Source organism: Dunckerocampus dactyliophorus, chromosome 2 (assembly GCF_027744805.1).
Source record: "Dunckerocampus dactyliophorus isolate RoL2022-P2 chromosome 2, RoL_Ddac_1.1, whole genome shotgun sequence".
Lineage (NCBI taxonomy): Eukaryota > Metazoa > Chordata > Actinopteri > Syngnathiformes > Syngnathidae > Dunckerocampus > Dunckerocampus dactyliophorus.
Window position 1 is genome coordinate 31,252,697 of NC_072820.1, and position 23,025 is coordinate 31,275,721.

At 42.3% G+C, this 23,025-nt stretch overlaps 1 protein-coding gene across 6 annotated transcripts in view; it reads left to right on the top strand.

Moving 5' to 3' along the window:
• LOC129168513 (zinc finger MIZ domain-containing protein 1-like) overlaps positions 1 to 23,025 on the top strand; it is a 159,984-nt gene that overhangs the window by 133,082 nt on the left and 3,877 nt on the right. For 2 of the 6 annotated variants that reach the window (XM_054753896.1, XM_054753924.1), the window contains 17 exons: positions 3,275 to 3,310; positions 13,680 to 13,815; positions 13,884 to 13,998; positions 14,072 to 14,289; positions 14,372 to 14,573; positions 14,643 to 14,918; positions 15,281 to 15,463; positions 15,542 to 15,619; positions 15,687 to 15,855; positions 15,933 to 16,074; positions 18,699 to 18,909; positions 18,980 to 19,085; positions 19,165 to 19,325; positions 19,417 to 19,484; positions 19,575 to 19,643; positions 21,377 to 21,612; positions 21,694 to 21,857. In XM_054753896.1, coding sequence (XP_054609871.1) covers positions 3,275 to 3,310; positions 13,680 to 13,815; positions 13,884 to 13,998; positions 14,072 to 14,289; positions 14,372 to 14,573; positions 14,643 to 14,918; positions 15,281 to 15,463; positions 15,542 to 15,619; positions 15,687 to 15,855; positions 15,933 to 16,074; positions 18,699 to 18,909; positions 18,980 to 19,085; positions 19,165 to 19,325; positions 19,417 to 19,484; positions 19,575 to 19,643; positions 21,377 to 21,612; positions 21,694 to 21,857 — 2,570 coding nt within the window. Of the gene's footprint in view, positions 1 to 3,274; positions 3,311 to 13,679; positions 13,816 to 13,883; positions 13,999 to 14,071; positions 14,290 to 14,371; positions 14,574 to 14,642; positions 14,919 to 15,280; positions 15,464 to 15,541; positions 15,620 to 15,686; positions 15,856 to 15,932; positions 16,075 to 18,698; positions 18,910 to 18,979; positions 19,086 to 19,164; positions 19,326 to 19,416; positions 19,485 to 19,574; positions 19,644 to 21,376; positions 21,858 to 23,025 lie in introns of all 6 variants that reach the window. The other 4 variants (XM_054753878.1, XM_054753886.1, XM_054753905.1 and 1 more) reach the window with 2 other exon arrangements.

The window sequence follows — 23,025 nt, forward strand, 5'->3', positions numbered from 1 at the left end:
CTTTTCCATCGGCTAAAGCTGCTACTAGCTAGTACTAGTTGTAGTGCCTCATTGGTCGAGCAGACGACAGCGTCATGGGTAGAAATGACAGTCAACACACACCAGCAGTGTTTTCCTGTTGCCCTCAGTCTCCTCTTGGTTAGCGTTTTTCAACAGTAGAAGAGCTGGCAATGAGAGCACTTTTGCAAAGTTAGCATGAGCCATTTGCCAGATTTGTTGTTGTATGCTAACCTTACCTCACCCGGAAGCTGTGGTATTATACTCCACAGTCTCCACTTTGCAGTTGCCCACAGGCTCATCTTGCTTAGCGATTTTGCAGTTTATTGACGTGTAAAACAGAAGAAGAGAAGAACAGCTGACAGAAAGAGCACTTTTGCAAAATTAAGACTTTAAGACTTTTTAGCTACATTTGTGGTTGTATGCTAACCTTAGCTCACCCAGAAGCTGTGGTATTATACTCCAAAGTCTCAACTTTACGGTTGCCCTCCATCTCCTCTTGGACAAAATTTTGTCCCCATACTCAGGAGAAGTAATAAATATCATTTGTTTGTTTGCATTTTCGCAGTTTATTGACATGGAAAAACAAAGAAGAGAAGAAGAGCTAGCAACTAAAATACTTTTGCAAATTTAGCATTAGCTATTAGCCAGATTTGTGGTTGTATGCTAACCTGATCTTACAAGGAAGCTGTGGTATTACACTCCACTTTGCTGCTGCCCTGAGTTGCCTCCTGGATAAAAACCCATTCCCCTTCCCCTGGATAAGTTTGCGTTTGTTTGTTAGCATGTCCCTGCGTGGTTTTGGTTATTTTTTTCCACTATAAAAGTGACCAAAAAGAGCTGTGGGCTAAATTAGCATTAGCCAATGGGCAGATTCTTCTCAATTGGTGCTGTTTGTTTGATAGCATGTCTAGTTCAGACTGATGCGTTCAATGTTGCATGTTTTTTGCAGGTTTTTTACATGGAAAACCAGCGCAAACTCTGGCAAGACGACAGTACTTTGTAAAAGTAGCCTTAGCCGTCTATTTGTTGGTAAAGTTAGCTTAACCTGACTGCAGTGTTATCAAGCTCCACTTTTCTCCTGCCCTCAGTCTCCTCTGGGGTAAAATTATCCCCCTCACTCTAGAGAAGACAATATTATTGGCTGTTGCATCCTATTTAACACGGTTCATGTAGTTTGCCACTGTACTATTTTCATGTAAAAAATTAAAACTGTAGCAACTTCAGAATTAGTATTAGCCATTGTAGCCATTTGTTATTTTAGCAATGCTACAATGACTATATGGAGCTACTGCTTTGCTCCTGCCCTCAGTCTCCTCCATAAATGTTATTGCCATTGTTTGTTTGTGTGTCCTGGTGTGGAGCAGATCGTTCCAGCATTGTAACCTGAGCGTCCCTGTTGCTGCATTGTTATGCTCCACAGTCTCCACTTCTGTTTCCTCGCTGCCCTCAGTCTCTTCTTGGGTAAAATGAGTCTCCTTACTGCTGAGAAGTAAATACGGGAGACCCTCATTTTGAAAAAAGTACATCCACAGTTGAAAGTTCTTGTAATTAATTAATTCACTTATTTGTTTACTTTAATGAACAGCAGAGTGGCCTTCGCTATTACCTGCTTACGTTAGGCTGTTACGCCTTGTTCACTAACACAAGTGTGGGTCCTGGTTGCAAACTTTTTTTTAGTAAACGCGGAAATCTAATCATTTGCTATTTTTGCACAAACAATGCTGCTTTTTAAGGTGGACTTAACGACTGCAATCCCTCGCTTATCGCCGTTAATTGGTTCCAGACCCGACCATCATAAGTGAATTCCCGCAAAGCAAGATTCCTTATTTATAAATGTAATATTTTTGTAGTCAGTGCATAGAAAACCTGTTGAAGACCTTCTAAATATGGGTTTTAACATTATTAGAGCCCTCTAGACATGAACTAACAGCCCTATAGGCATAAATAAGACATAATATAGACTCACACATGTTAGCATTGGGAGAGTTCCTTTCTTTTTTCTACTTTCGGTTCTGGACAGCACGGCTGTACAAAATTTAGAATTGAATTGAGAACGACCCTAAATTTCAATTACATTCTTGAATTTGAATTGTGAAATAAATTGATGATAATTAGAAATAATTGAAGGCCAAGGCTGGTTTATACTTTGCCTTCTCATAGATTGCTCAACTTTCCAACATTAGGGAGTGTGCCTAATGTTGGTGTCATTTGGAAGAAAAGTGTATGTTAGAAGTATGTCATTCTCACTGGTGTGCGGGGAATGCATTGAATTCAATTCCACTTCCTGTCATTCAAATTCAATTCAACTTCCTGTGGGGTGGAGTCAATTCAAATTCAAGTTCATCCATTGAATTGAATCGAATTGTGAAATTCTGAATTCTGCACAGGCCTGCTGGACAGTACTTCCTACTGTGACTACTGTCTCAAACATGTAACATACTGACACCTAGTGACCAGTGTAGAATACTACATATCATCACGTCTTTGAATCTGTTTTCTGAATGCCTTATATTTGTATTTTAGTTCCTTTTCCTTCCAGTTTTATGCTTGAAAATGCTTAATTTAGGCAAAAAATATGTACCTTTTGCTGAAATATAATAAAATATATACATCTATATTGCATTTAAGCACAAAACAGCAATGATTTATTCATCTTTTTTTTGTTTTATGTGACTGAGAGAAGCCACAAAATTCGAAGTATAAAGTGGTGAGGGATTACTGTGTTGGATTTTGTTGTGCCAGGGTGGGTAAAAATGTGGTGTCCACAACTCCGTTGCAGTGAGGTTCCATTTCCGGTTCTGTGGTTATTATCACACTTCACCATTTTGCCATCACCGGTACTCTTTTATGGTAACGTCACCTGCAGAGGGGGGCCAAAAAGTGGTTCCACTACGGTTCTTTCAACAGCTTTTGCTGCCATGTCCGCCAACAGCTGACTGGCACATTTGACCTACTTGCCGTTGGCACAGAAAGGGTCAAAACGGCCTCGATTATCTTCTCTTGAGTCGCGCTGACCTACTTGAGGCGAGACTCTTGGCAGTTTAACACTCCCAAAACCCCCGCAGCCCCCTGCTCACACACAGATATCTCCCAATGAAGGAATTTAGCAGTTGTTGAGCTGCCATTTTGATTTGAGGTTGTTCTAACGAAGCAACAGGTGTCATTTTTCCAGCTTGTATTGTTTAATTGATGAATAAAACTTACATGACATACAGTTTTGTGCAAAGTAGTGTTTTGTCCAGTCCAGTAAAAATGTAAAATTTGAACCCTACAGAAACCAACTGCTGCAGGAGGTGTCAGTCTGACTCAGGTACTGCTTGTGTGTCCCAGCGCAGGAATATACTGTATATACTGTTCATACACATACTGGCCCCCATCATCGGCATCTACAACCCCCCACCGCCCCCACCCCCCGCCTCCCTCTGTTGATATTTCTCTATGGTGGCTGCGCAAACATGTGGAATGATCGTTTGGCTGCCGTGGTGTTGTCGTCTTTATTCTGCAGTGTGCAGCATGTCGCACGTGATGTTGTTGTCGTCGTCACCTCGTTGCCTGCATCATCGTTTCATCTCTCAAGCATTGAAGCGAATATGCAACTGGATAAACATACTTGCATTCAAGCACCTTTTCATACTGTACGCCAGCGCTTAAGATGCTCACAGAAGTGCAGGAAACAATCGCTGGCCACAACATTAGGTACACCTGCACTTGCTAATTAGAGCAAATGACAACACAAATGTTGACACTGTCAGGGATGTATTCATTTATTATTTTGTTTATTATTTCATTTCTTATTTTTTTAAGTTGATTATGGTAAAAGCTTTTTTTGATTTGGTAATTATTGTATTGGGTGTTATTATTATTATTTTTTAGATATTTATTGTTTGTGTTGTATTATTATTATTAAATTCTTATTATTATATAATATGATTATTACATATTATTGTTTCTCCCAGATGGGACTACGCATGGGCCTGTATGATATTCTGACGGATGTGTCACGGTTCGTTAAAGCTGTAGGAAGGTTGACCCCCAGGGTGCAGAGAGAAGGCGGCGACGTGCAAAAATAAAAGTAATTTTATTGCAAGACAAGAAAAAACTAAAAGTGACAGAGGAAAAGCTCTGTGGGAAAAATAATACAAAATATAAACAGGTAGGTGACAGCACTGGAAAGTCAACGATGAAAATGACAACAACAATGAACCAGCGCCGCGCATACGACGGCGCTGGTCTTCCTTCCGCCACACCGGAAGCACCGCTTGCCAGAATAATGGCACAGGACAGGAAGTACACGCTCCTGTCCTGCGAGGCGTGACAGGATGATAACGTTGGGCAAAAATATCACGGTTTGACGGTTTTACAGTATTATAATTACAGCTCTAAAATGGGTTAGAAAAGAGAAAGAAAGTCAAGTCAAAAGTGTTTTTTTTATTTATCAATTTTTTTATATTTTTATTTTTTTTAATTTTTAAACCGTATAATATAACATGATGAAAGTGGAACGTGTATTTAAAATAAATAACAAAAAATAACTTAGTTCTTTCAAAGGAAATAAGTAAAATGCAGTTGTCAATGCAGTCGACTGTGCCAATCCTGCAGCTCAAGTCACAACACAATAAATATTTTATTCATTAAAAAAACAAAAAACAAAGCAAAATGCAATAAATGCAATCAAGTGACCCAAGAAGGTCACAACATAAATCTTTTTTTTTTTTTTTACTTTTAATGTTACTTTATTATTTCAGAGTGGCAGATCACATTTTTTCCACGTGTTTTTTTATTACTTTTTTAACTTTTCCACATTTGCTGACCCTCGACCTGAGTAATATGTCTACCGACAATGATGACGACAGCGCGGCTGTACCGGCGCCACTCAATGCTAACGAGGCAGCTAACAACGCCTGTGCTATCTATGCCCGATGTACGGCAACACAACACACGCTTCTGGTCTAAACACATCGAAGCCCAGTTTCGACTGCGAGGAATAACACAGGACGTGACAAAGTATTTCCACGTAATGGCAGCGCCGGACCTGCCCTTTCTCTCATAGCGTAGAAACGGTATGATGCAAAATGTTAGTGGTTTTGAAACGGTGGCTTTTCATACCGTGGTAAACCTTGAAACCCGTAACCTGCCCATGCCTGGCTGAGACAACAACAACAACAACAAAAGCCATGATATTAATAAATAAAAATATAACTAAATGAAACTAAATGAAAGCAATACTTTATTTATAATAATGAAAATTTATATCATTTATATTTTACCAGTACACCATTATGATAAGTACAATATCGATTATTTGTTGGAATATTTCAATATATATTGGATGTTATTATATTTGATTATTATTAGAATTTCTAGATTATTTATTTATTTTTATTATTATTACATTATTATTATTATATAATATAATTACTACATATAATTTTCCCAGCAGACACCCAACAACAAAAAAGACCATCATCATAATAATAAATAAAAATGTCAAACTAAATGAAAGCAATACTTTATTAATGATAATACAAATGAATAGCATTTACTGGAACACCATTCTAATAAGTACAATATGAATTATTTGCGATAGGATTTTAATATATATTTAATGCATTATTCTCATTCTTATTTTATTTGAATATATTTTATTATGTATTAATATATGTTCCTGATGTTGGTTAAATCAGTGGTTTAAATCCACACTTAATTGTTTAAATGTGCGGGAATAAACAGTAACATCATTGGTTTTAAGCTTCATTGTTACCATTTGGCTGCAGTGTTGATCACGAGGAAGCCTTTTACTCCAAATCCCGAGCACTTGCACATATGGAAGCCTCTAATGAGCCCGGAGGGGTGCCAGGCTCTGACCCAGACCCTCCACTGAGTCTTTGCCCCCTCCCTCCCTTGGCGCAACTGTGAGACGGTCTCAGGTGAATCAGACAGTAGTCTTTGGACCCACCGTGATACCGCCATGATACCACTGGTCCAGCACCCTGAGGTGGGCACCAGGCCGGGGCACATCTGCTGCACCTTTTGGATAATTAGTATCACTGGTAGACCAGAGCTTTAGGCTTTTGGCCGTTGTTAATGGCAGCCTGTTGCTTGTGGGAGCGCTCGGAGGTACAGGAATGTTTTCTTGTATTTTTACTTCTGGATTTGACTTTATATATTTGCTGACTGCTTCAGAATCCATGTTGCATAGCTTTTCCCAGCAAAATGCCCAATTAAATACTAGTTTAAAAGAGCTCCAGCCACATAACATTTACACTCTTCATTGTCTTTACTTGTAAGTGTAAAAAGAAGTTAGCCCCATTATTGATCACAAAAGTAAAAACAAGAAATTGTGCAGTCACCCTTAACCTTGAGGACTACAATGCCTTGTAGCCGTATTGTACTGAGCAGCCTGGATAGTGACTTTGTACCGCTTTTCTTGTGTTCTATGGTCATCATCACATTTTTTCACATGAATGCCTTTTGAAAAGAAAAGACATAAATGCAAAGAATAAAGCAAGAAACTTGTTTTGGTATTACGCACACAGAAAAAAGAAAAAAAAACATTATAAAGCTCAAAAAGAAGCAAAACGCATTTGTAAAGTTGATCTTTTTAGATGCTCAGTGAGCTGTCTTGTGGGATTTGGCGGTTAGACTTTTGTAGGCTGTATTTTTGGCCAGCGCCCTTATATAATGGTATCACACACACACCTGACACAAGAACACATTTTACTGGACGATAATTGTCCTACACATGATTGCCAGTAAACTATATTATTGTCAACACTATTTTGAAACCATTTTTTCATAATATATGGCATAATGTGAGTACATCGTATCAAAAGCAATACACTTCAATTTGTCAGGAGTATTTAACATTGTAAATGGAATGTCAAGTGCTTTGAAATCAAATAAATTAAACTGCCAAAAAGGGACAAAAAACCCATTGAAAATAAAATGGACTCTCAGTCTCTTTTGGCAAAAACTGCACTTAAATAAAAAACACAATCAATCACAAAATATTTCTGATTTTGAATCAGTGTCACTTTCGGTGTCTGAATACTGACAAAGAAAACAACAACCCGGAAATACTGTGACGTTCACGTTGAGTGTCAATGCAGACGTCAGCTCATTTGCATACACACTTCCTTGACTTTTAGCATCATTGCAGTATGTGTGGAATACGCTGTTTATGTTTGCTGAGGTCAAACCTTTTGTTGGAGTTTTGGTCAAACTACATGTTTTTGATGCAGCAAAATGCGTTTCGTGCACAGCGACACTTCAGGGATCACTAATCATTTCATGTTACAAAATGACAATGCGCAAACGGGCTGAAATTGGCATCAGATCATGTTTCATACACGACAGGCACGAAGAAAGTATTCCATCGTGTGCTACACGCACAGCTAGCAAGTAGAATGAGAATGAATGACTGGGTTCACTCACTCCGTTCATTCCGCTATAGAACCAACGTGCCCAGGTGTTGAGACAGATGCATTTGGATTTGCGGTGTTCCACTCACTGTACTGTTGTCGATGTGTCTCCATGGCGTCCTTCTGGGTGATTTATACAAAATGTTGCTAGAATGCGTCCACATCGTTAGCTTTACTTATTAGCCATGTTGTACTTAGCAGCCTGGACACTGACACGCGGACGTTCTATGGTCGTCATCACAGTTTTTGCATCGCATGTTGCTTGTCGGTGGCATATGATCAGATTAGATGCATGCAAGATGCATGCATGTTTGCTTCCAATCAGCTTACAGTAGTAGCTGGAAGTACAGTAACAGATTGGTTGGGGTGGGGGGGGTGATGTTTGACTAGGAATTATTTCTCAACAGGGGGTGCAAAATGCTATAGATGTCCACCTACTTGTATTTTTGGAGCTCTGGGTGGCGAGCAAAACAAATGAGTACGTTTTGCTCGGTCTTTCTGTATTTACCGTAGATGTGATCTTCTGGTTTATAACCACCCAAAAAAACCATCAAATATCCATCCCCCTACGGCCACATATGGTCCAGCCCTCTTTCTGGCTTAAATCCCAGCATCCACCCCTCCCTCTTTGTCTTTTTAGCGAATGGACACCGTACAACAGTGCATCCATGTGTCCAGCAGGAGGCTGTCTTTAAGCTGCCCTAAAAGCCAGCCAGCAAGTCTGGCTTCCCTGCGAGGCAACAAGCCCGAGTACCTATTGACAGGACTCCAACATCCCCATCAGAAAAACCCCAGGAAAAGACAAACACGAGGTGCAGACAGGAGGCAGTTGTCTGGCCTAGATAGACGAGTGCTGCAAGCGTTCAATGCACCATTCATAGCTGCCTTCACATGCCCATTCATGCTGCTTTTTTCTATTATCTTGCTCTCAAATGCCCAGTATTTTCTCACTAGACTCCTTTAAAGATGCTACACTTGTAGACCACTTCATGAATAAATCGATAAAGGTTGTGTCTGAACCCCTTCCAGCTCAGTTTTCAAAAAAAGTACCGCAGGAAAAATTGTGCAATATTGAATTTGATCCAATAGGCGATTGAGGAGCCAAGTGCGGACTGTGGAGTATATCATGAGGTAAATCCCTCAATCCTCTTAGGTGCTACCCAGTAACCAGCGACACTGCGACACCCAGTGCTTCTTCTTTTAATTGACCCCCTCCTGCAGGAGCCAACAGAAAGCAAAGAGAGGACGTCCACTAGAGGATTTGTTTGACAACTGGAGGTGTGTGTTTTTGTCCCGGCCAAGATGGGACAATGCCGAGTAGAGACAAGGGAGCAGGTGTCCATTAGATAGTGAGCCGAGGGAGATGAGGGGGGAGGTCATGAGAGCTTTTTGGCATCTGTCTCATCTGCTGCCACCCCTCTACTCCTCGCCAATACATAGAGGAGACAAAAACATGTTGTGGAACAAAAGCCACAATGAAATACAAACTGGTTGCCTAGCTTATTATTGCGATTTATATCATTGTTGTTATTTGTTGTTGCTTTAACTCCTCTACTCCTGAAGAGCTGCACACCAGAGGGTGAAAATGTGTCATAACATGCACCACTACAGTACTGTGTCGCCTGCACTATTATTCTTCTGGCAAATACGCCACACGGTGTGGCGCTTTGAGAAGCAGAAGTTGGATTGACTTTAAATTTCTCACACGCCTATTGTACCCTTGGAGTGTTGCGTCAGCTCACCACAAAATTTGGTAGAAATCTTTAAGGGACTGGCAAGGTCACGTGGGTAAAGTTTGAGCAGGATTGGTTGAAAAACATCGGCGCCATCAAGCTAGACGTTCAACTAATTCCTTGAGCATTTCTCTCATGATGCTAAAACTTTGATACTATATGATAAAGCTTTTAATACTATGATCTGTATTACATGTATGCTAGCATGTCTTCCAAATGTCATTTACTGTACTCAAATGACTACAAATTAGCCCCTTAGCTAATGGTGGCTAACGCTGAAGCTAGTGGAAGTGAGTGGGTGCAGGCATTGAAACACTTATCTACTGTGCCCTCGATGCAGTCAAATTTAAGACAGACGAGGCGTTATCAAGGACGTGAACAACTGCCGGGCATGCAGCGAGTGTCATTTGTCCCATCTCCCATTGGGCTTTTATGACAGGGAGGTAATTGCTGCACAGCTGAGCACCAGAATATCAATACGGCTGAGAGCCGGGGCCCCGAGCCCGTGGGACCATCCATGGAGGACCACCAGGGAGGCCAATGTAAACTGAGACGCAAACATTTAATGCGCTCCTGAAGATTCTTTGTGATTTTTTTGGCTCTTTTAGTGAGTTTGGATGAGAGAGTATTGAATCAATTGTCATTTGAAACCTCTAAGTGAGTCAATGACACAACACCTCGCTAATTAAACAGGTCGAGGCTCAGTGGAGGAGTAATTTTGTGTTGAGATAAGATTTTTATCTCCATCCTGGGGTTGAATGGTTCTTTTTTTCAGTAGCAACACGGTAGCTGTTCTATTCTTCTCTTTTGAGATGCTTTATGGCTGCAGGAAGTTGTCTTTAGGAACGAGGAACCTTTGGAAGTGCTTCAATCGCTAAATTTAGTTCCCGGGTGATTAAAATACTCTGAACGGGGGCTAATGCAAGGTTTAGGCAAGTTTTGGTCGTATTATATTTGGAATCTAGATATTTATACATGCAAACCAGCAGGTGCCGGCCATAAAAGTTCTCCCCAAGCGAGTCTGAGCTTTTCTTCCTGTCACTCAGCTACACTGTTGCAATTTTTTTGTCTTTTGATTTTGTCTGAAAAAGAGGTGTCGTCTTATATTCGGGTCAATATGGTAAGTAGTTCTAAAGCTGCAACTAACAATTATTTTCTTCTTTGACTGATCTGAAGCTTGTTGTTTCGATTAATCGAGTAATCAGTTAGGCCCTAGACGGTCTAAATCAATATGAACCAAACACGGTTCGTGGTTTGGTCCACAACACAAAAGAGGCCAGAAAAGAGGCAAAAATGTCCAACGCTGTTTTCCAACGTGAAAGTTGGTCTTGTTTTGCCTAAAACGCAAAGATAATAGGGCTGCTTTCATGGATGACTGAGGAAATAGACAAATATTCACATTTGAGAGGTTAAAATGTGAGGATATTTGCATTATCAGTCAAAAAACGATTAATCAAATACCAGAATAGTTGTACCCGGTCCAGGTCCAAAACCTACCAAGATTAGGGCCCTTTAATTTCCGAGTTGATGAAATCACAGACGGAATCACGGAATTGGCCAATAAAAACGCTTACTTGTCACCGAGCGTGAGCGTACGCTCATGTACAGCAATAGCCAGTGTAAGCTAGCTGTGTTAGCTTAGTTTAGCGGCGCATGCTAATGTGGCTGTGTGTGCCATTGAGCTGTATGAGTTGTGCTTTAGTGCTTGTTAAGGTAACCGAATGTCTTAGAACGGCCGCTGACCTTGTACAAGTTGTGTGTGAAATAGCGATGACAGCCACGGCTGCAAGAGGCACTCAGATAGCTATCTCACTTAGCAACAGTCCAAACACATTTTCAACACACACCACACTTCGGGCCTTCAAAATAAGAGCGGCACACATCCTGTCTAATAGTGGTAATAAAATAAGGGTGTCATAAAAAAATAGCTTACATTAATAAAGCTATTACAATTGCATCTGCAACGATGTCTTCTTTAACCACAAGCATGGAAATGATTGTTTGTTGAGGATTTTGTAGCAATGATAAGTTAGAAAAGCTTGCGAACCTACATCCACTTCTGAAATACTGGGCAAAATTGTACAGTGGTGCATTGCATCCATAAATGTAAGGATTTTTGCATTTATTGAACATTTATTCGCTCACACAAAAATAAACACAATTGATGGTGATAAAATAAGTGTAAAAAGTAAAAAAAAAAAAAAAAAAAAGATGTTAAAAAACTTAGAAAAAATAGGGCCCTACAAGATAGGCACAAGGTTCATCAATCACGGAGTGACACAAATAACGGAGAGTTAGAAAAGATAAAATACGACGATGAAAAACACCATGTTGACCCGAATATAAGACGTATAATGTTTTTTTTCTCCTCTAGAAAGAGTCAGAAAAGGGTGAGTCATCTTATATATGAGGTCTAGAGATTTATACACACAAAAGCAGTATGGCACCAAACAACTTCTCCCCAAATGCTTTTCTTCCTGTCACTAACGCACACATACTGGTGACTCGGACAGAGAGGCAGGTCGTCTTATATTTAGGGTAGTCTTGTATTCTGAGTCCTCTTACGTGTTTTTTCACCCTATAAAAAGTTGGAAAAAGACCAGTTGTCTTTTGTTTGGGGGTCTAGAGAGTTAAGCATGCAAACCAACAGCGAACCTGAGCTTTCCTCCTGTCACACTGGTGACCTGAAGAGACAGGTTCTCTGATAATTAGGGTTGTCTTTCATTTCTGTATTTTTTCCCCAAGAAAAACCGTGGGAAAAAGACTATTTGTCTTGTATTTGGGTGTGTAGAGATTTCAGTAGGTGGCGGCAAACAGCATCTCCCCCAAGCGAGTCAGAGCTTTTCTTCCTGTCAGACACATCTGGCGAGATCAGGTCATCTTAAATTCATAAGTAGTACAGTTGCCTACCATGACAACAAGTACCTGGTCCTTTGTCTTCTAGCCCTCATCTTGTGCTCCAGAGGATGTACCCAAGTGTTGAAATCCAGAAGACAGTGTATCCTATTCTGCTGTTATATTTGTGTCTGAGTTTTTTCCCCCTGTGTTTGCAAGCACTGACGTGTGGCCACATCGCTCAGATTGCCATGTTTGCGACAAGGAGTCTTTCTTGTTTGCTCCCGTCAGCCCCATTAGTCTGATGTCTCCACCCTGTACAGTGTGTTGGCTACACTGTGGCAGCCTTGCACGTTGTCCAGCCCCGAACAGTTGGCTGTTAGCGCCAACCGCACCTGTTATTCCCCTCTGCTGTCCCCTCCCTATTCAGCCAGAGAAGTGATGTGAATCTCAAGAGGAGAGGTGGCCTCTTTGAAGGAATCCACATTCCATTTGTGACGCCACCCGGAGGCTATTAGCAGGCAGGCAACGCAGTCGGCAGCAAGAGGGAGATAGACGGGAGTCTTTTGTAGTGGGCACAGTACAGCTCAAGCAAGCACTGCAGATGGAAAAAGACACAATTCTATCATTTTTCCACTGTGGCAGCAACCCAGGATGATGCAGGCCTACAGTGAACCCTAGTGGGCAAGAGTAGAACTGACATGGTAGATCATGGTGGTGCATTATGACCACAAACACCCACTGTAACTTTAGGGTGTTTATCCACCAAATTTGGTACAAATAATTTGAGCAAGATTGGTTGAAAAACATGGCCGCCATCAAGCAAAATGTGTTTGCAAGAGCACTGGTGTGACGCTAACAACTAATTTCTCATAACACATTTGTAACATTGTAGCACAATTTTGTGCAGCTCTAGGAATTTTTGTGAATTAAAAATGTCTTTTTAAAGCTAATGCAGTCGTCCCTCGTTTATTGCGGTTATTTAGTTCCATATCCAACAGCAATAATTAAATTTCCGCAAAGTAGGATTCAATCATAATAAATGGAATATTTTGTAGTTAGAGCATAGAAAACCTGTTTATGACTTTCTAAATATGGGTTTTAACATTATTAGAGCCCTGTAGACATGAAAAAACACCCCAATATTCACTTTTACAATTATTCTTTATTTACATCACATTGCGCAGGCTTCGGTATCACGGCAGGGACACAAGAGATGACCGCTGCTAGCAGAGCAAGCTACCGAGTTAACTCGTTAGCCTCTGCTATTTACTTATTCTAAACCTTAAAAAAGTGTTTCAAACAGTGTGGGGAAGAAGGACAAAGAAGCCAAAAACTTAGCACTTCCCCACAGAATGAGAGGAGAAGCTTTTTTTACTCTATCTCAGCCATGGCATGTCGACTCTGCTGGCTAAGTAGCTCGTCTCCATGCAGTGTGAAAGGTAATGTAATCTAACGCCATGTCTCATAACATTACTGATGACTAGTGACCAAAACACTACCTACTATAACTTGTCTTTCAATATTTTTGGACTAATAATAGGCCATAGCCAACCACGAAACAGAGATCGTTTATTAATTATTTTTTGAAAAAATGCAATATATTGAGTGAGCGATATTTGAACCGCGAAAACGAGAGACGCCTATATTTTGGTTAACTTGTTCAAGCTCTGATTCACTCTTCTTCCAGCTCTTCTGTCGTCGTGGTGTGAGGAACTGGGACGCCTTCTCCTCCTCCGTCACCAAAAGAACCGGCAAAACGAGCCTCCAGGAAAAGTGCCCATGCAGCCCCCAATGAGCTCCATGAAGCCCGGCCTCTCACACGGGTCAGTTCCTGAGGAATGATTCGCAAGCATAAGCAAATGCTAATTGTGTTTGTGTGTGATCCTCACAGAGATGGGTCTTTTCCCTACGACTCGGTCCCCTGGCAACAGAACACCAACCAACCTCCAGGCTCGCTCTCCGTGGTGACCACGGTCTGGGGCGTCACCAACACCTCGCAGAGCCAGGTAATGGCGATAGACCCACCTGAATTACGCGTTTTCTCAGCGCTACAGACCCTAATTTGAATGTTTTGACCAGGTTTTGGGGAACCCCATGACCAACAACAGCAACCCCATGAACCCAGGAGGCAACCCCATAGGTTCGGTGATGTCAGGTAACAATCCAGGGATGAACCCCTCGCAGTTCACCGGTCCTCAGCAGCAATTTCCCAACAAAGGCAACTCCAACCAGGGTTACATACAGCAGGCCATGTACGGGCGCCCTAACTACCCCGGTGGTGGGGGCTTTGGCGGCAAGTAAGTTGGTCTTTCACGTAAAACGGTATAAATCAGTCAGCATGGGTCATTGGTATGGATTAATGGATTCTCTTCCTCAAAGCTACCATGGGGGCCCTAATGCTGGACCCGGAGGCATGGGCATCCCTCCACACTCCCGTCCACCATCGGACTTCACCCAGCCAGCTGCTGCTGCCGCGGCTGCTGCTGTGGCTGCGGCTGCCGCCACGGCGACCGCTACTGCCACCGCCACAGTCGCCGCTCTGCAGGAAACTCAGAATAAGGACATGAATCAATATGGACCTGTAAGGATGGACAACAGCAGCAGTTTTTTACACCTCCATGATGCTCATTCAATCCATCTTGTCTTCTAGATGAGTTCGTCTTTCCAGATGGGACCAAACCAAGCGTACAATAGCCAGTTCATGAACCAGCCAGGACCCCGTGGACCCCCATCTCTCCCTGGCAACATGGGCTCAGGGTTGACTGCATCCAGTATGAGCGGACCCCCAATGGGGATGAACCAGCCCAGGGGCCAAGGCATGGGGCCCTTTGGGGGCCACGGCCAAAGGATGCCCCAGCAGGGGTATGCTGGACCCCGGCCGCAAGGCATGCCTATGCAAGGCATGAAGAGGCCATATCCCGGGGAGGTAACTGTTCCTGAATGCATCCCTATAGCAGTAATATTCAACTGGTGGCCCATGGGCCAAAGATGGCCCGTATGTTCAGTTCAGTAGCGTTTTGCAGAGCACTTCTGTCATATAGAGGATCTTTGACCAACATAAAAACTTACTGTCTAGCATAAACATACTGATTGAGTTTTGATTTATGCTGAAGCAAAAATTTTAATGTATGCCAAAGCCTTGTGTTGACATTATAAACTAGCGAAGGGAGTCCAGCCGCTCTCTGGTCCTTAGCTTTCTGAAAATTTGGCCCTCAAAACCTTCAATAGCTGTCTGCCTAAAGGTTTAGGGCCATTAGCCATATGTTTAACTTCTTTCTCTCACCACAGCCTAACTATGGGGGGCAGCAGTATGGACCAAACAGCCAGTTCCCCAACCAGCAGGGCCAGTACCCGACACCCAATGCTTCCAGGCCGCTGCCGTCCAACAACTACCCCAGTCAACGGATGCCAGGACAGCAGCTGCAGTCCCAGTATCCACCACCGAGTGGTCCTATGGGACAGTATTATAAGGTACATGATGATTACCTTAAGTAAATATTTTTTAAAATAAAAAATAATGGTGTATTTTCTAATGGTGTTTTTTCACAGCAAGAGCCACCTTTTAACGGCCAAACCAACAACTTCTCTGGGAGTGGTTATCAGTACAACCAGGGGAATATGAATGGGGTAAGTCCACACTGTCATCTCTTTTGCTGTTAAGATTGTTTTAGTAATGAATATTTTCTCCATGCAGCCACCCAGACCGATGGGCAGCTACCCCCACTCTCCAGTACCGGGAAACCCCACCCCTCCAATGACCCCAGGAAGTAACATCCCTCCATACTTATCACCGAATCCGGACGTGAAGCCGCCGTTCCCTCCTGACATCAAGCCAAATATGTCCGCTCTTCCTCCACCACCAGGTCAGGAACTGGTCAATTTCTTGACATTGTGATCTCCATGAAGTTCATGATAATCTGACTGCTCTTCATACTCACAGCCACCCACAACGAGGAGCTGCGCCTCACCTTCCCAGTGCGTGACGGCGTGGTCCTGGAGCCCTTCAGGCTCGAGCACAATCTGGCTGTCAGCAATCATGTGTTCCACTTACGGCCCTCAGTGCACCAGACTCTTATGTGGAGGTAAGGCATGGCGTATGTCATGGTAGACCTGGTCAGGAAGAGGTCAAGTGTAGCTTGAAAACCAGTTGAAATACAAAAGTAGTCCTGGTAAGTAGCTAGCCAGTTAGTGTTCTAGTCAAGACCCACATAAACCAAAACCAAGACTTTAAGGAGTTGAGACCAAGTCAATACCAAGATAAAACAACGGTAGACTGAGTTGAGTGCAAGACCAAGGCAGATCTAGACCAGGACCAAGGCAATGGGAGAGCAAGTTCAAGACAGATCAAAACCAAGGCAAAACCAAAACCTAGGCAATGTAAGACTGAGTCAAGAATAAAATCTTTGTCAAATTGAGGCAATTTGAGACTGCATTGAGAACAAGAAGAAGACAATGCAAGACCAAGTCCAGAACAATGCCAAGGCAGATCAAGACCACTAAGGCAGTGCTAGATAAAGTCAAGATAGGGACACATTGAGGCCAGGTTGAGATCAAGACTGAGGCATTGTGAGACAAAGTCAAGGCCAACAGCAAGGCAATGTGAGACTGAAGGAGACCTCTAAGTCAGGGGCGAGGGGAACTCACCCAGGTATTCACAGCGTTTATATCACAGAAGATGTGGGGTCACAACTGATGGTTACAAGAGTAAAGGGTTTATTAGGATAGATTTGCAAGGGCAGTAGCAGATAAACACATCAATTAGGAATAAAAATACTTAAAGGACTAGCCTGGATGAGCTCCACTCACCTATATGTAGATAGTAAGAAGCGTAAGGCCGAAGGCCAAGACCTTAGTGCTACCCGGATAATGACGACCGATGTTAGGGTAAAAAGTCCAGTAAGAAATAGTTCTCTGCTTGGAGATGATCCTAATCCAGGTGGAACGGACGGCGAGTGATCAGGTCAACGACCTCCCCTAGAAGGTCTGACGGCTCTAGGTAGCTCCCGAGAGTGGCTGGATAAAGGACTGCTGGCTGGCTCCATGCGCCTCCAGGCTCGGCTCTTATCCTCTCGGCAGCGCCGCAGAAAGTCTCTTAATCCAGTGGGTCACGTTCATCTGACAGATGGAATAGCTCCTTTCTGCTGGGCAGGTGAAGTCATGTTGGTGTCCAATCTTTGAAGCAGTCCCAGAGCGTGGTAGAGTGCCTTGGAGGTTCGATGAACTGGTCGCAACGACACCAGTTCAGGAACCAGCCCCGATTGTTGAATGCAGCCTCCTTTTATGCTGTGGACTCACAGGGGAGTGTCTTCCTGGCTGTCCTGAAAGTCCCGTACTTCCCCTAGCCATTTGGGACTCATTTGGGACCTCAGTTGAACTTCTCGTGTCCTTAAATGACTCAGAGCGTCATCTTGTCCTCAGATGACCTCTCTCTGGATGTCCTAAGGTGAAGTTCTTGGACATCCATATATGGCCATCATCCTGTCCTTAGATGAACTCTCCTCGGATGACTGAAGATGAACTTCTCCTTGGTTGTCCTGAGATGAACCTCTCCTCGGATGTCGGAAGATTAACTTTTCTTCGGATGTCCATATTTGGTCGTTCCGGGCTTCGTCACTGTTGTGCCATGACTGTGACTCACAGTGACCTCTCTGGTGAACACTGCTGAACTCTTTAACCCTTAACTGGCCATACTTCTGCTAGGAGCTCATTTTCGGCTTCGACCTTTCACATAATAAGTACTTATTTTTACTTTTATACCGACATTTTCACTTATTATACATACAGCCTTTAGACATCAACCAGTTGCTATACATTGACATTCTTTAGACCATAGGACTATATGCTTCTAACCAATCATGTTTCTGAATAGTGCTGATTATAAGTGCATATGTAAGTGCGTGAGCTTAGTGATAGTTTATTGCAAGAGTCCCTCATGTGGTGTAGCGCAAGTATGTATGTGTGTGCCTTTCCCTACAAATGCACATGTTCTTAGAACATGAGTTACTAACTAACTTGTGTGTTGTATGGTTACTTATACTTAAAGCGATAGATATACTGAGCATGCTAGACTGTTCACTGTTACACGACTGTTACAGTGGACAAATCTTTGCTATGTCTTCCTCTGGTGGACTTGACCGGTATTACTACTTTAACATAATTTGACGACCTCTAGTGGTCCAGTAGGGTGTTGCACCCAGGTCACTTGACAGAGACAAAGTAGAGAACAAGACAGAGGTAGAAAAGAGACCAAGACCAGGTTAAGGCTGCCATCAATGATCTGAGAACCGCCAAAAGACCACTCTCTAGACCAGGGGTCACCAACGTTTTTTCTTGCGAGAGCTACTTTTAGAAAATGAAAATGGCCACGAGCTACTCATTTTTGTAGAAATGATTTTCATACCTTATATCAACCCAAACAAATCAAATATGCTTGTTTTACCAAAACACTCACAAAATGCTGGTATCCACAACTCACATTTTATTTTTCAGAATACTTTTCTTTCTAGTGTTCTCACATTATTAACTGAAAACATGAATGAAAAGCAGGCCTGCGGGCGCCTCATGTGGTCGTGGGGGGCTACCCGTGGGCACCAGGTTGGTGACCCCTGCTCAAGACCAAGGCCAACAACAACACTAGTTTAGGTAGCACCAAATGAGGGACGAGTATTGCGGTCCTCAACAAGCAAACCTCTTTCTCCCGGTCCAGGTCAGACCTCGAGCTGCAGTTCAAGTGCTACCACCATGAGGACCGCCAAATGAACACCAACTGGCCGGCGTCTGTGCAAGTAAGCGTCAACGCCACACCTCTTACCATCGAGCGGGGGGACAACAAGACGTCCCACAAGCCCCTACACCTGAAGCACGTCTGCCAGCCAGGCAGGAACACCATCCAGATCACAGTCACCGCCTGCTGCTGTGTAAGGACAACTCTACAATAAAACGTTTCATGTCCGATGCGTTTCCTCACTGTGACGTTTCCCCCTGCAGTCGCACTTGTTCGTGCTGCAGCTGGTCCACAGGCCGTCGGTCCGGTCCGTCCTCCAGGGTTTACTGAAGAAGAGACTATTACCCGCTGAACATTGCATCACCAAAGGTACACACTTACTATGTACACATAGTTGCATGCATGTTAATACTCTGAGCTTGTTTTAACTCCTTTCCACCTCCATAAGTCAAGAGGAACTTCAGCAGCGTAGCAGTGTCCTCAGGCAGCGGCGCCCTCAATGGCGAGGACGGCGTGGAGCAGACGGCCATCAAGGTGTCCCTCAAATGTCCCATCACCTTCCGGCGAATACAGCTGCCTGCAAGAGGCCACGACTGCAAGCACGTTCAGGTAAACAGTAGTCTGAGAATGCTCTGAACAATACATTAAAATAACCCTGTTCATTTTGATAATGCATTTTTATTTATTTGTCTTCCCGCAGTGTTTTGATTTGGAGTCGTATCTACAACTGAACTGCGAGCGAGGCACATGGCGATGCCCCGTATGCAAGTACGTTCACGTACACTTAAAATGCTAACTGTTAACCGACCAGACGGAGTTTTGTAGTTTACACTCTTCATTTCTCACGCCTCTTTTCAGTAAAACAGCTTTGTTGGAAGGCCTTGAGGTGGACCAGTACATGTGGGGCATCTTGAACGCCATCCAAAAGTAAGTATATATAGTATATAAATATATATAATATAAAACAATATACATGCTAGGAATGCTCCGATCAGGGTTTTATGCTGCCGATTCCGATGCTGATCATCCAGGACTGGATGCCAATACCGATCACATGGATGAATTATACATTTTTCTATTTTTTTATGATGAGTGCTACGTATAAAGGGGAAAGGTCAGGATAATTCCAATGTCCCTTGACTGCCAGGGGCACAAAAAATAGGTTAATTCTAATAAAATTTGTAATTAATTAATTGGAGAGAGGGGGCAATGTAATTTTTTTCATGGGACCCAGAATTCCTGGCTGCATGATATGAAAAAAGGACACCGTTTGATGATCACAAACTGCCGTATTAAAGCTTTTTAATGTGCTACCCCACAAGATGGTCTTCATGGCATGTGTTAGTAATTAGATTCCACACGGCAGACATGATTGGTTTTGTTTTGAAGGAAAGTGGGAGGATGACACTGCTGAAAAAGTTAGATAGGGCAAGACACTACACTGCATGAAAGGGATGCTGCGGTGAGCAATAGTTGTAGCCACAGGTGATCGGCTTTTGTGATTTGTGTTGAAAGACATTTGCCAGTCACACGATTTTATATGGAAATCATCCATCAGTGGCCGATCGATCGGAGCATCCCTTATATATACTATAATAACAATAGAAAATAAATAACAAAATAATAATACATATTAATAACAGTGTAATAACATTGCATTATCTTCAAATTACTTATATTATAAATATAAATTAAATAAAAAAGTTACATCAAATTTTAAAAACATTTCATATGCTTATTTGTTTTGCTCATTTTTGGATGACTTTGATAATTTTGTGCAATGACAATTTATATAAACATAATGATAAAGTAAGTTATAATAAAAAATTTTTAAAAAATGGCATTTATATATTTGGATGTATTCATCTGAGTATATTTAATATTATTTATTAACTCATTCAATCCCAGCCATTTTTCAAAAGACAACCCCCTCAGTAGCGGCCATTTTAGACGATTTTGACTGGTCTTTCAAGGCACGCAGAATATTGTGTTCTATGGCTTTCTAAACATGGAACCTACCAAAAGAAACGTTAGACTCCTATCTTTCATCAGAAAAAAACAAAAAAAACATTTGTTTCTACCTTTTTCCGTTCTTTAATAACCAGCAGTAGAACATAGGTAAGTTTCAGGAAAATGTCAGCTCAGGACTAAAAAAGGGAGACAGACTGTTTTTAGTGAAAAGATACATTTCAAGCTTAACTTTCACTTTGACACAAATATGTTTTGCTTTTGTGACAGCTCAAATATCTAAACAACTATACCAACATAAACAATACAAAAAAGGGGTTGTTTTACATCAAAATAACTATTTATTTACAAATATAACACATGAACTATTTACAATTTTTACATTTGAAACTGAACTATGTGTGTGCACGCGTGTGTGTGCATAACCTTCTGCACGCTACAATCCTCGAGGCTCTCTCACTTCCTCCTCCCTGTCATGTGTGATTGTTCCATTGAGATGACCCTGCTGAGCGCTTATCAAATGCACTTTTGCGTGTTGCGTGTTGTGTTATGACTGTATTACTATTACTATATTTCTATTGACGTGAGTCCAATTTCCTTTCAGTTACCAAATATGGTTCCTGGTCGCTGAAGGATTTATCATGCAGCTAGCATATATAATGAATAAAATCAACTTTTCTGTTCTTCTCCAGCTCTGAGTTCGAGGAGGTGACGATCGACCCCACATGTAGCTGGCGGCCGGTGGCCATCAAGTCCGAAATCCACATCAAGGAGGACCCTGATGGTCCTCTGGCAAAGAGGTTTAAGACCATGAGCCCCAGCCAGATGATCATGCCCAACGTCATGGAGATGATCGCCCAGCTCGGTCCAGGACCCTCGCCGTACATGTCTCAGCAAGGGGGCAACACCAGCGAATACGGCAGTCAAGGTGGGCCGCAGCTTAATAAAAATAAAAAGCAACCTAAGAGAGCTTGGACTCACTCGTTGTTATTTATTTCTCGTCTCCTAGGCAACAACTACCAAGGCCACGGCAACTTCGACTTTCCTCACGGTACGCCGGGCGGGACATCGATGAATGACTTCATGCAGGGCCCCCAGCTGTCCCACCCGCCCGACATGCCCAATAGTCTGATGACGCAAGACAAACCTCTTTCACACAGCATGGCCGACTCGGTGGGTCTGGACTCTATTAGATCTTCCTGTTTCTGCTTCCTGTTTGTTACACCATAACATGGGTATTTAAAATATATAGGACACCATCCGTAGTCTCATTAGGAGCATGCCCCGACGTTGTCAGGCATGCGTACAAGCACGTGGGGGCCACACAAACTACTGAGAATCATTTTGAGTTGCTACAATGACATTTTGGCAAAATGGACCAGTGTGCTGCATCATTTTTTCACTTTCATGTTTGGGGTGTCTTTGATTTCCCCCCTCTATAGGGTGATCATTTTCATTTCTATCAAATGATGTGGCATCATTTTGTTACTAATACATCACCCACTTATTATCAGGAAACATATTTAACATCATTTTTACCCCAGTTTAGATCTGATGTGTTTTCCAAGTGTTCCTTTACTTTTTTTGAGCAGTGGCCTTTATGGCCACATACAAATGAAAATATACATATTACATATTTTCGTATGTAAACAACAAAAGAGACATTTTTTCGACTCCTTTGCTTACTTTGTAATCGTTACTTGTGGTTACAGCATCCCCATGTATCGCAAAGTTGGTTTCCATCGGTAGTTCACAAAATAATGTATCGCAAACTAGCAAGCAGAAGTGAAAGAAAATCATCAAGTGCCTTATTCCCATATTTTTTGTAAGTTAGCAAGCGACTTCCTGGATAGCGGAGGATTCAATGGACGTCATTGTAACTCAATCGGCATAAATAGCAATCACAGATTTTTCGCCAAAATGTAAAAAAAACAAAATTGGTTGGTTAGCCTTTTTGTACGTATTTGTGTGTACAATCATGCTCCACACTGGATCACCAATAATGTGCGATGAAAACGCTTGCCTTCTGCTAGTCTATGAAGTGCTAATGTATGACGTCCTTTCTCAGCCCATGTGCCAACCTGCTACAAACTCTTGCGGAAATCTGATCTGCTGGTTAGTTTTTGCGTGAGCCTGCTAAGTTACGGACAAACCGTCTAACCAAAAACTCACAATATCTATGCTATTTTATGGAGCACAAATGTATAAAGTTCTTTCTTAGCCCATGCGCCACCCTGATGGGAAGTTGTTTTTTTTACGTATTTCTGTTGACAATTCTGCTCTAAATCATTTGGCTCACCAGTAATTTGCGACCAAAACTGTTGTCTGTTTTCTATTTTAT